General features: G+C 54.7%; 3 protein-coding genes across 6 annotated transcripts; all 3 read right to left on the bottom strand.

Moving 5' to 3' along the window:
- Positions 1 to 213: 213 nt before the first annotated feature.
- On the bottom strand, positions 214 to 9,790 carry LOC146767768 (ostricacin-2-like). 3 transcript variants are annotated; one of them, XM_085574403.1, is made up of 4 exons: positions 9,676 to 9,790; positions 1,526 to 1,612; positions 1,039 to 1,165; positions 214 to 552 (listed from the first exon to the last, which is right to left on the bottom strand). In XM_085574403.1, the coding sequence occupies exons 2-4, from the start codon at positions 1,581 to 1,583 to the stop codon at positions 540 to 542; spliced, it is 198 nt and encodes a 65-aa protein (XP_085430529.1). In that variant the 5' UTR covers positions 1,584 to 1,612; positions 9,676 to 9,790; the 3' UTR covers positions 214 to 539. The 3 variants fall into 3 exon arrangements, with proteins under 3 accessions (XP_085430529.1, XP_085430528.1, XP_085430530.1); XM_085574402.1 differs by lacking the exon at positions 9,676 to 9,790 and adding an exon at positions 1,939 to 2,144; XM_085574404.1 differs by lacking the exons at positions 214 to 552; positions 9,676 to 9,790 and adding an exon at positions 1,939 to 2,160 and having other exon boundaries at positions 1,035 to 1,165.
- LOC146767769 (ostricacin-2-like) lies at positions 4,835 to 5,883 on the bottom strand. The gene is made up of 3 exons (XM_085574408.1): positions 5,740 to 5,883; positions 5,326 to 5,413; positions 4,835 to 4,965 (listed from the first exon to the last, which is right to left on the bottom strand). Exons 2-3 carry the CDS (start codon positions 5,381 to 5,383, stop codon positions 4,835 to 4,837), a joined length of 189 nt encoding a protein of 62 aa, XP_085430534.1. The 5' UTR covers positions 5,384 to 5,413; positions 5,740 to 5,883.
- LOC146767767 (ostricacin-2-like) lies at positions 8,053 to 9,817 on the bottom strand. Of its 2 annotated transcripts, XM_085574405.1 has the most exons (4): positions 9,676 to 9,817; positions 9,262 to 9,349; positions 8,776 to 8,902; positions 8,053 to 8,296 (listed from the first exon to the last, which is right to left on the bottom strand). In XM_085574405.1, exons 2-4 carry the CDS (start codon positions 9,317 to 9,319, stop codon positions 8,284 to 8,286), a joined length of 198 nt encoding a protein of 65 aa, XP_085430531.1. In that variant the 5' UTR covers positions 9,320 to 9,349; positions 9,676 to 9,817; the 3' UTR covers positions 8,053 to 8,283. The 2 variants fall into 2 exon arrangements, with proteins under 2 accessions (XP_085430531.1, XP_085430532.1); XM_085574406.1 differs by lacking the exon at positions 8,053 to 8,296 and having other exon boundaries at positions 8,772 to 8,902.
- Positions 9,818 to 10,175: the final 358 nt, after the last annotated feature.

Below are 10,175 nucleotides of genomic sequence, written 5' to 3'. Positions count from 1 at the left end.
CAGCACACACACCCCACCCAGGCTGGCCCAGCAGGCACTGCCGGGCTCAGCGTCCCCAAAGCAGGGCCAGGCAGGAGCATCCCCAGGGACACACGCGCTGCTCAGCCCCAGCACCATCCCCAGGGCCTTCTGCTGCCACCAAGGCAGGGCCAGCCCCAGAGGCAGAGGTACAGCAGCCCTCCAGCAGCAGGACACGCACACACGGCCCAGCCCTGCAATGCCCAAGTGCTCGTCTTTATTCAAGCCGGGAAAAGCAGCCCCTGCCCCAAAGACAGCGGGGCTGGCACCACAGGGCTCCAGCCCAGCAGCAGCCAGCAGGAGCAGCTGCCACTGCTGCTGTCAGCCCAGCTGGGCACGGCACCGGCAGCGACGGGAGGGGACATCAGCAGATGGGGACATCAGCAGATGGGGACATCAGCGGATGGGGTCATCAGCAGATGGGGACATGAGCAGATTGGGACATCAGCAGTTTCGGACATCAGAAGATGAGTCCAGCGGCCAGAAGTGAGGGTCATGTGCTGCTTGGGACTTTCAAGGTCTTAACCCCTCACTCTGAAAAAAGAAAATATACAAGCACATCACCAGGTGTAACATTCCCTGCCACTCTCTCCGCTGCCCTGCAATGCCCAGGGTGAGTTGCAGCAGAGTCAGGCTCAGGGGAGCTGAGGTGCAGTCCTTAGTGCAGACAGGTTGGGCCTGGGGTATCTCAGTGCTGGCAGCCCTGGCTCCAGGTCTGTGCAGATGCAGCAAGACCTGAATCATATCCTCGGTGCTGCCAAAGGACAGGGAATGTTTCCCTCTTTGGCGGCTTTAGTGGCTCCTCTGCAGAGTCTAAATGAGCTCCCTGGGACTGGAGGAGAGTTGGGAGGGCCTGGCTGACCTGTGGCTGCTGCAGCCCCACTCAGGACTGCTCCAAAAACCTTCCCTCCACTCCCCTCAGCTCTGCCCTGAGTCCTCAGGGGCACTGAGCCTTCAGGTACTCAGGGGCCTTTAAAAACTTTCTGCCATGATAGCAGCTTTATGCAGTTCAAAACTTACCTTTTGCAGCACAATTTAAATCTGGAACAATTTCCTGAGGCGATATAGGGGAAAGAGCAATAAAAAAATGCGCAGTATCCCTTTTCTCGCTCACATTGTTTTTTGTTTTTTGGACGCAACGAGGATCCTGCTCAAAAAGAAAGAGGACAAAGTGAGTGTGGCATAAATGTCAAAAAGGTGTCTGGTTCCAGAGCAGCTGCTGCTGGCTCTGAGTCCCAGTCTTGTACAGGAACTGAGCACCCAACCCAACATCTTAAACTCTCCAGTCAGAGTTCATTTTTTCTACAGCAATGTGAGCATGTGGGGAAAGACAGAGGGAAAGACCAGCAGGACCCAGAGGAGTTGCTGTGCTGGATCCTCAGCAACCCAGACCTTCCTCACAGCAAATCCCTCCCAAATGTTCTGAGTATTGTTGTCCCTTACCAGGAGCTGAAAAGCCCTCTGATGGGGGTTCACACCTGAGCCATCTCCCCTCTGTCCCTCTCACCTGCAGCACTGTGGGCCAGCAGGAGGAACAAGGGGAAGAGCAGGTAGAGGATCCTCATGGCTGATGTCTGTCCTGGCTCTTCTCGGGCTGCAGAGGGAACACACCAAGAACCAAAGCAGTGTCAAGGATTTAGGGGAATCTTTGTGCCTGGAGAGGCCAAGCCAAATGAAGTCTTCTCCAATGCACTTCACCCCACCACAGAGCCCAAAGCTTGCTGCCCAAACACCCGGCAGAATGCCCTGAAGGCAGGAAAGTCTTCCCAGCTCAGCTGGCAAGTATCCATCCTCTGCTCCAGATTATTCCCAGGATTCCCAGCCAGCCCACTTTGCATTCCTGTGCAGCACGGGCCCAGGAAGAATCAGCAGGGCAGGGAAGTGTCTTGGTGGCACAGAAGTGACTCCCCAGTGACCTACCTGAGAAAGGTGTAAGTTCAGAGCACACCAAGGCAGAAATGGTGTGTAAGAAACAAAGCTGGAATCAGCTGTGGGAAGAGTCCAAATCAGGGAGTGTCCCTGTGCCCCAAACTGGCCGGTTTTGCCCCGTTTCCAGGGGGTGGGACAAACCTCAATGGCTGCTGGCACAAGAGCCCTGGGCCAACCCGGGAGTGCCCCATGGCTGTGGGGTGCTGGGGCTGGCCCTGGTCCCTCCCTGCTGCAGGGCCAGAGGCTGAGGTGCCTCCTGGGGCTGTTGCAATCAATGTCACCGTTGTCCCCACGCAACACCTCTTGTGACACCCAAGGCACAGCGGCAGCGGGCTGGGGGGCCAGCAGGGAAATCTTTGGGATGGGCACAGGAACTGGTGATGCAGGCACAGGCACCAATCCAGTCCTGGTGGAGCAGAATTCTTCTTTCACAGAATCATCTCTGCAAACTTTTGGGTTGGAAGAGACCTGAAAGTTCATCTCTTTCCACCCCCCGACATTGGCAGGGACAGCTTCCACTATCCCAGGTTGCTCCAAATCCCATCCAACCTGGCCTTGGACAGTTGCAGTGATGCACAACGACATTTTCTCTGGGCACCCTGTGCCAGGGCCTGTCCACCCTCACAGGGAAGGATTTCTTCCCAACATCCTGCCTCACCCTGCCCCCAGTTTGATTGAAACCATTCCCTGTTCTCCTGTCCGTTTCCTATGTTTCTTCCCCTCTGATTGACGAACCGGTGTGTGATGTGAAAAACTCACAGAATGAAGAAAACCACTTTGAGGACTGCAAGAACATCTTATTAGACAACAGGTCTGTGCACCTGCCATGTCAGGGGGATAAGCAGGATTCTCTCTAGTGCCTCTCCTGGCAACACCAGGATAGATGTCACATTCTTTAAACCAGGTGATCCAACAAAACTGTGCCTCCTTCCAGTGCCAACCAAGGTGAAGAAATACAAGCTGGATGCAGCCATCACTTGTGAATCCAGTGAGGTTGATGCCAGCCATGCCACTGGGAGAAGTGACAGTCCTTGCCCGGCTGGAGGGTGTGTGCCATGTGTCCAATTTGGCAGCTTCCTCTCCAGGTGCTTGGCAGAGCCATGTGGTCCCCCCAGTCGGAGCTGAGGTGCTGGGGATTTGGCAGTGGAATCTGGCATCTCGATCTTTTCTGCTTCAAAACTTGGAGATATGAATTCACAGTTACATGGTGACAATCATACAAAATAAGGGAGGGGGATTCTGCATGCTCAGCAGAAGCAGAGGCACCACCTGCACCCATTTTTGATGGTGGGTTAACTGGGAGGGGTTTTTTACAGGGAATCTGAAAAGGTTCCACTCTGTGCCAGAGGAGCAGGTCAGTGCTGGTTTCCAAGGAGCAGGGTCTGTGTTCCTGTTGTCCCTGCATGTGTCCCTGTGTCCCTGGATGTGTCCAGCAAACCACAGCACCACAGGGTCCTTACACAAGGCAGGATGACACAAAGCACTGGGTTGAGAGTCCTTGTCAGAGGTGTCAGAAGAGGAAACCAAAACCTCATTTTCTGTGCTCCAGAAGGAGAAATGGGAAAAGGAACTTTTGGGCTACCAGTGCCTCCAGCCTGTCATCTGTGCTCTTCCCCTCTGGAAGTTGCAAGGAGCAGCAGGAAAAATGATCATGAATTGACTTGAATGCATGGAAAGATGGAGGATTTAAATGATGCTACAGAGAAACTGTAGTAGGGATAATCAGTATTCCATGTAGACATAATGCAGGTGAAAAAAACCCCAATCCTTTTGGCTCAGGTAATTATTTTCTCCCAGTCAAGCTCAAGAATCACCTCTGAGCTCCCTGTATTTCTAGGCTGTCCTCCATGGCATCCCCCACAGCACATCCCTTTAAATGATGACTCCTGCGGCAGCTTTTGCAGCTGGGACTGGAGCTGGGACTGTGTAACAAAGCTGAAGATGTTTTAGAGAGGAGGCTTTGCCACTATGTCCACAGTTCCCAGTGCATGTCCTTCATGGCATGGGAGTAGGGTCAGGAGAAAAGAATGGTACCTGGGCCTATAAACAGCAGGATAAGGATCCTGTTCCCCCAACGGCGGCATCTGCAGTCAGCTCCACCACAGACACCCCACCCAGGCTGGCCCAGCAGGCACTGCTGTGCTCAGCGTCCCCAAAGCAGGGCCAGGCAGGAGCATCCCCAGGGACACACGCGCTGCTCAGCCCCAGCACCATCCCCAGGGCCTTCTGCTGCCACCAAGGCAGGGCCAGCCCCAGAGGCAGAGGCACAGCAGCCCTCCAGCAGCAGGACACGCACACACGGCCCAGCCCTGCAATGCCCAAGTGCTCGTCTTTATTCAAGCCAGGAAAAGCAGCCCCTGCCCCAAAGACAGCGGGGCTGGCACCACAGGGCTCCAGCCCAGCAGCAGCCAGCAGGAGCAGCTGCCACTGCTGCTGTCAGCCCAGCTGGGCACGGCACCGGCAGCGACGGGAGGGGACATCAGCAGATGGGGACATCAGCAGATGGGGACATCAGCAGATGGGTCCAGCAGCCAGAAGCGAGGGGCAAGTCCTGCTTGGGACTTTCAAGGTATTAGCCCCACATTCTGCAAAAAGAAAATATACAAGCACATCACCAGGTGTAACATTCCCTGCCACTCTCTCTGCTGCCCTGCAGTGCCCAGGGTGAGGTGCAGCAGGGTCAGGCTCAGGAGAGCTGAGGTGCAGTCCTTAGTGCAGACAGGATGGACCTGAGGCTGCTTCAGCCCCACTCAGGACAGCTCCCGGAACCTTTCCCTTCCCTCCCCTCAGCTCTGCCCTGAGTCTTCAGGGGCTCTGAGCCTTTAGCTACTCCTTAGGGGCCTTTAAACACCCTCTGCCATGACTTCAGGTTTTTTAATTCCAAAACTTACTTTTTGCAGCACAATTGAAATCTGGAACAACTTCCTGCGGCGATAAAGGGGAAAGAGCAATTAAAAAATGAGCAGTATCCCTTTTCTCGCTCACATTGTTTCTTGCTCTTTGGACGCAAAGAGGATCCTGCTCAAAAAGAAAGAGGACAAAGTGAGTGTGGCATAAATGTCAAAAAGGTGTCTGGTTCCAGAGCAGCTGCTGCTGGCTCTGAGTCCCAGTCTTGTACGGGAACTGAGCACCCAACCCAACATCTTAAACTCTCCAGTCAGAGTTCATTTTTTCTAGAGCAATGTGAGCATGTGGGGAAAGACAGAGGGAAAGACCAGCAGGACCCAGAGGAGTTGCTGTGCTGGATCCTCAGCAACCCAGACCTTCCTCACAGCAAATCCCTCCCAAATGTTCTGAGAACTGTGGTTGCTTTCCAGGAGCTGAAAAGCCCTCTGATGGGGGTTCACACCTGAGCCATCTCCCCTCTGTCCCTCTCACCTGCAGCACTGTGGGCCAGCAGGAGGAACAAGGGGAAGAGCAGGTAGAGGATCCTCATGGCTGATGTCTGTCCTGGCTCTTCTCGGGGCTGCAGAGGGAACACACCAAGAACCAAAGCAGGGTCAAGGATTTAGGGGAACCTTTGTGCCTGGAGAGGCCAAGCCAAATGAAGTCTTCTCCAATGCACTTCACCCCACCACAGAGCCCAAAGCTTGCTGCCCAAACACCCGGCAGAATCCCCTGAAGGCTGGAAAGTCTTCCCAGCTCAGCTGGCAAGTGTCCATCCTCTGCTCCAGATTATTCCCAGGATTCCCAGCCAGCCCACTTTGCATTCCTGTGCAGCACGGGCCCAGGAAGAATCAGGAGGGCAGGGAAGTGTCTTGGTGGCACAGAAGTGACTCCCCAGTGACCTACCTGAGAAAGGTGTAAGTTCAGAGCACACCAAGGCAGAAATGGTGTGTAAGAAACCAATCTGGAATCACCTGTGGGAAGAGTCCAGATCAAGGAGTGTCCCTGTGCCCCAAACAGGCCGGTTTTGCCCCGTTTCCAGTGGGTGGGACAAACCTAAATGGCTGCTGGCACAAGAGCCCTGGGCCAACCCGGGAGTGCCCCATGGCTGTGGGGTGCTGGGGCTGCCCCTGGTCCCTCCCTGCTGCAGGGCCAGAGGCTGAGGTCCCTCCTGGGGCTGTTGCAATCAATGTCACCGTTGTCCCCACGCAACACCTCTTGTGACACCCAAGGCACAGCGGCAGCGGGCTGGGGGGCCAGCAGGGAAATCTTTGGGATGGGCACAGGAACAGGTGGTGCAGGCACAGGCGCCAATCCAGTCCTGGTGGAGCAGAATTCTTCTTTCACAGAATCATCTCTGCAATCTTTTGGGTTGGAAGAGACCTGAAAGTTCATCTCTTTCCACCCCCTGACATTTGCAGGGACAGCTTCCACTAACCCAGGTTGCTCCAAATCCCATCCAACCTGGCCTTGGACAGTTGCAGTGATGCACAACGACATTTTCTCTGGGCACCCTGTGCCAGGGCCTGTCCACCCTCACAGGGAAGGATTTCTTCCCAACATCCTGCCTCACCCTGCCCCCAGTTTGATTGAAACCATTCCCTGTTCTCCTGTCCTTTTCCTATGTCTCTTCCCCTCTGAAGAACCGGTGTGTGATGTGATAAAACTCACAGAATGAAGAAAACCACTTTGAGGACTGCAAGAACATCTTATTAGACAACAGGTATGTGCACCTGCCATGTCAGGGGGATAAGCAGGATTCTCTTGAGTGCCTCTCCTGGCAACACCAGGATAGATGTCACATTCTGTAAACCAGGTGATCCAACAAAACTGTGCCTCCTTCCAGTGCCAACCAAGGTGAAGAAATACAAGCTGGATGCAGCCATCACTTGTGAATCCAGTGAGGTTGATGCCAGCCATACCACTGGGAGAAGTGACAGTCCTTGCCCAGCAGGAGTGTGTGTGCCATGTGTCCAATTTGGCAGCTTCCTCTCCAGGTGCTTGGCAGAGCCATGTGGTCCCCCCAGTCGGAGCTGAGGTGCTGGGGATTTGGCAGTGGAATCTGGCATCTCGATCTTTTCTGCTTCAAAACTTGGAGATATGAATTCACAGTTACATGGTGACAATCATACAAAATAAGGGAGGGGGATTCTGCATGCTCAGCAGAAGCAGAGGCACCACCTGCACCCATTTTTGATGGTGGGTTAACTGGGAGGGTTTTTTTGCAGGGAATCTGAAAAGGTTCCACTCTGTGCCAGAGGAGCAGGTCAGTGCTGGTTTCCAAGGAGCAGGGTCTGTGTTCCTGTGTCCCTGCATGTGTCCCTGTGTCCCTGGATGTGTCCAGCAAACCACAGCACCACAGAGTCCTTACACAAGGCAGGATGACACAAATCGCTGGGTTGAGAGTCCTTGTCAGAGGTGTCAGAAGAGGAAACCAAAACCTCATTTTCTGTGGTGCAGAGGGAGAACTAGGAAAAAGGAACTTTTGGGCTACCGGCGCCGCCAGTCTGGCCTCTGCGCTCCGCTCCTGATGCTGCAGGCAGCAGCGGGAAGAAGAATCATGAATTGATATGAATGTACAGAATGATGGGAGGATTTAAGTGATGCTACAGCAAAGCTGTGCACTGGATAGTGAGTATTCTATATAGACATAATGCAGGTGAAAGACAAAGCAAACCTTTTGGTTCAGGTAATTATTTTCTCCCTGTCAAACTCAAGAATCACCTCTGAGCTCTCTGTATTTCTAGGCTGTACTCCATGGCATCCCCCACAGCACATCCCTTAAGGAATGGCTCCTGCTGCAGCTTTTGCAGCTGGGACTGGAGCTGGGACTGTGTAACAAAGCTGAGGATGTTTTAGAGAGGAGGCTTTGCCACTATGTCCACAGTTCCCAGTGCATGTCCTTCATGGCATGGGAGAAGGGTCAGGAGAAAAGAATGGTACCTGGGCCTATAAACAGCAGGATAAGGATTCTGTTCCCCCAGAGGGATCATCTGCAGTCAGCTCCACCACACACACCCCACCCAGGCTGGCCCAGCAGGCACTGCCGGGCTCAGCGTCCCCAAAGCAGGGCCAGGCAGGAGCATCCCCAGGGACACACGCGCTGCTCAGCCCCAGCACCATCCCCAGGGCCTTCTGCTGCCACCAAGGCAGGGCCAGCCCCAGAGGCAGAGGCACAGCAGCCCTCCAGCAGCAGGACACGCACACGCGGCCCAGCCCTGCAATGCCCAAGTGCTCGTCTTTATTCAAGCCAGGAAAAGCAGCCCCTGCCCCAAAGACAGCGGGGCTGGCACCACAGGGCTCCAGCCCAGCAGCAGCCAGCAGGAGCAGCTGCCACTGCTGCTGTCAGCCCAGCTGGGCACGGCACCGGCAGCGACGGGAGGGGACATCAGGAGGTCATTTTCAGGAGCCAGAAGCGAGGGGCAAGTCCTGCTTGGGACTTTCAAGGTCTTAACCCCACATTCTGCAAAAAGAAAGTATACAAGCACATCACCAGGTGTAACATTCCCTGCCACTCTCTCCGCTGCCCTGCAATGCCCAGGGTGAGGTGCAGCAGAGTCAGGCTCAGGGGAGCTGAGGTGCAGTCCTTAGTGCAGACAGGTTGGGCCTGGGGTATCTCAGTGCTGGCAGCCCTGGCTCCAGGTCTGTGCAGATGCAGCAAGACCTGGATCATGTCCTCGGTGCTGCCCAAGGACAGGGAATGTTTCCCTCTTTGGTGGCTTTGGTGAGTCCTTTGCCTGAATGAGCCCCCTGGGACTGGAGGAGAGTGGGGAGGCCCTGGCTGAGCAGTGGCTGCTGCAGCCCCACTCAGGACAGCTCCAAGCACCTTCCCTCCCCTCAGCTCTGCCCTGAGTCTTCAGCGGCTCTGAGCCTTTAGCTACTCCTTAGGGGCTTTTAAACACCGTTTGCCATGACTGCAGCTTTTGTAATTCCAAAACTTACTCTTTGCAGCAAAAGAAGAACCTGGAACATTTTCCCACAATGCCATAGGGGAAATAGCATTTCAGAAATGAGCAGTGTCCATTTTCTTGCTCACATTGTTCCTTGGTTGTTGGACCCAAGGAGGATCCTGCTCAAAAAGAAAGAGGACAAAGTGAGTGTGGCATAAATGTCAAAAAGGTGTCTGGTTCCAGAGCAGCTGCTGCTGGCTCTGAGTCCCAGTATTGTACAGGAACTGAGCACCCAACCCAACATCTTAAACTCTCCAGTCAGAGTTCATTTTTTCTACAGCAATGTGAGCATGTGGGGAAAGACAGAGGGAAAGACCAGCAGGAGCTAGAGGAGTTGCTGCGCTGGATCCTCAGCAACCCAGACCTTCCCCACAGCAAATCCCTCCCAAATGTTCTGAGAATGTGGTCCCTTACCAGGAGCTGAAAAGCCCTCTGATGGGGGTTCACACCTGAGCCATCTCCCCTCTGTCCCTCTCACCTGCAGCACTGTGGGCCAGCAGGAGGAACAAGGGGAAGAGCAGGTAGAGGATCCTCATGGCTGATGTCTGTCCTGGCTCTTCTCGGGGCTGCAGCGGGAACACACCAAGAACCAAAGCAGGGTCAAGGATTTAGGGGAACCTTTGTGCCTGGAGAGGCCAAGCCAAATGAAGTCTTCTCCAATGCACTTCACCCCACCACAGAGCCCAAAGCTTGCTGCCCAAACACCCTGCAGAATCCCCTGAAGGCAGGAAAGTCTTCCCAGCTCAGCTGGCAAGTATCCATCCTCTGCTCCAGATTATTCCCAGGATTCCCAGCCAGACCACTCCGCATTCCTGTGCAACACGGGCCCAGGAAGAATCAGCAGGGCAGGGAAGTGTCTTGGTGGCCCAGAAGTGACTCCCCAGTGACCTACCTGAGAAAGGTGTAAGTTCAGAGCACACCAAGGCAGAAATGGTGTGTAAGAAACCAAGCTGGAATCACCTGTGGGCAGGATTCCAGATCAGGGAATATCCCTGTGCCCCAAACTGGCTGCTTTTGCCCCGTTTCCAGTGGGTGGGACAAACCTCAATGGCTGCTGGCACAAGAGCCCTGGGCCAACCCGGGAGTGCCCCATGGCTGTGGGGTGCTGGGGCTGCCCCTGGTCCCTCCCTGCTGCAGGGCCAGAGGCTGAGGTGCCTCCTGGGGCTGTTGCAATCAATGTCACCGTTGTCCCCACGCAACACCTCTTGTGACACCCAAGGCACAGCGGCAGCGGGCTGTGGGGTCAGCAGGGAAATCTTTGGGATGGGCACAGGAACTGGTGTGTGCATGCACCAGTACTAGTGCAGTCTTGCGGGAGCAGAATTCTTCTTTCACTGAATCACCTCTGCAGTGTTTAGTGTTGGAAGGGACCTGAAAGATCATCCCTTTCCA

Source organism: Lonchura striata, chromosome 3, assembly GCF_050655825.1.
Source record: "Lonchura striata isolate lonStrDom1 chromosome 3, ASM5065582v1, whole genome shotgun sequence".
Taxonomy (NCBI): Eukaryota; Metazoa; Chordata; class Aves; order Passeriformes; family Estrildidae; genus Lonchura; species Lonchura striata.
The sequence above is the reverse complement of the archived record's forward strand: the minus strand, read 5'-3'. Positions and strand labels throughout refer to the sequence as shown.

What these genes read in the sequence shown, in the direction of transcription:
- LOC146767768 (XM_085574403.1), bottom strand. Translation starts at nt 1,583, where the DNA reads ATGAGGATCCTCTACCTGCTCTTCCCCTTGTTCCTCCTGCTGGCCCAC. An exon ending in GCTGGCCCACAGTGCTGCAG is followed by an intron (nt 1,166 to 1,525) that starts GTGAGAGGGACA and finishes CTTTTTGAGCAG; the next exon opens with GATCCTCGTTGCGTCCAAAA.
- LOC146767769 (XM_085574408.1), bottom strand. Translation starts at nt 5,383, where the DNA reads ATGAGGATCCTCTACCTGCTCTTCCCCTTGTTCCTCCTGCTGGCCCAC. An exon ending in GCTGGCCCACAGTGCTGCAG is followed by an intron (nt 4,966 to 5,325) that starts GTGAGAGGGACA and finishes CTTTTTGAGCAG; the next exon opens with GATCCTCTTTGCGTCCAAAG.
- LOC146767767 (XM_085574405.1), bottom strand. Translation starts at nt 9,319, where the DNA reads ATGAGGATCCTCTACCTGCTCTTCCCCTTGTTCCTCCTGCTGGCCCAC. An exon ending in GCTGGCCCACAGTGCTGCAG is followed by an intron (nt 8,903 to 9,261) that starts GTGAGAGGGACA and finishes CTTTTTGAGCAG; the next exon opens with GATCCTCCTTGGGTCCAACA.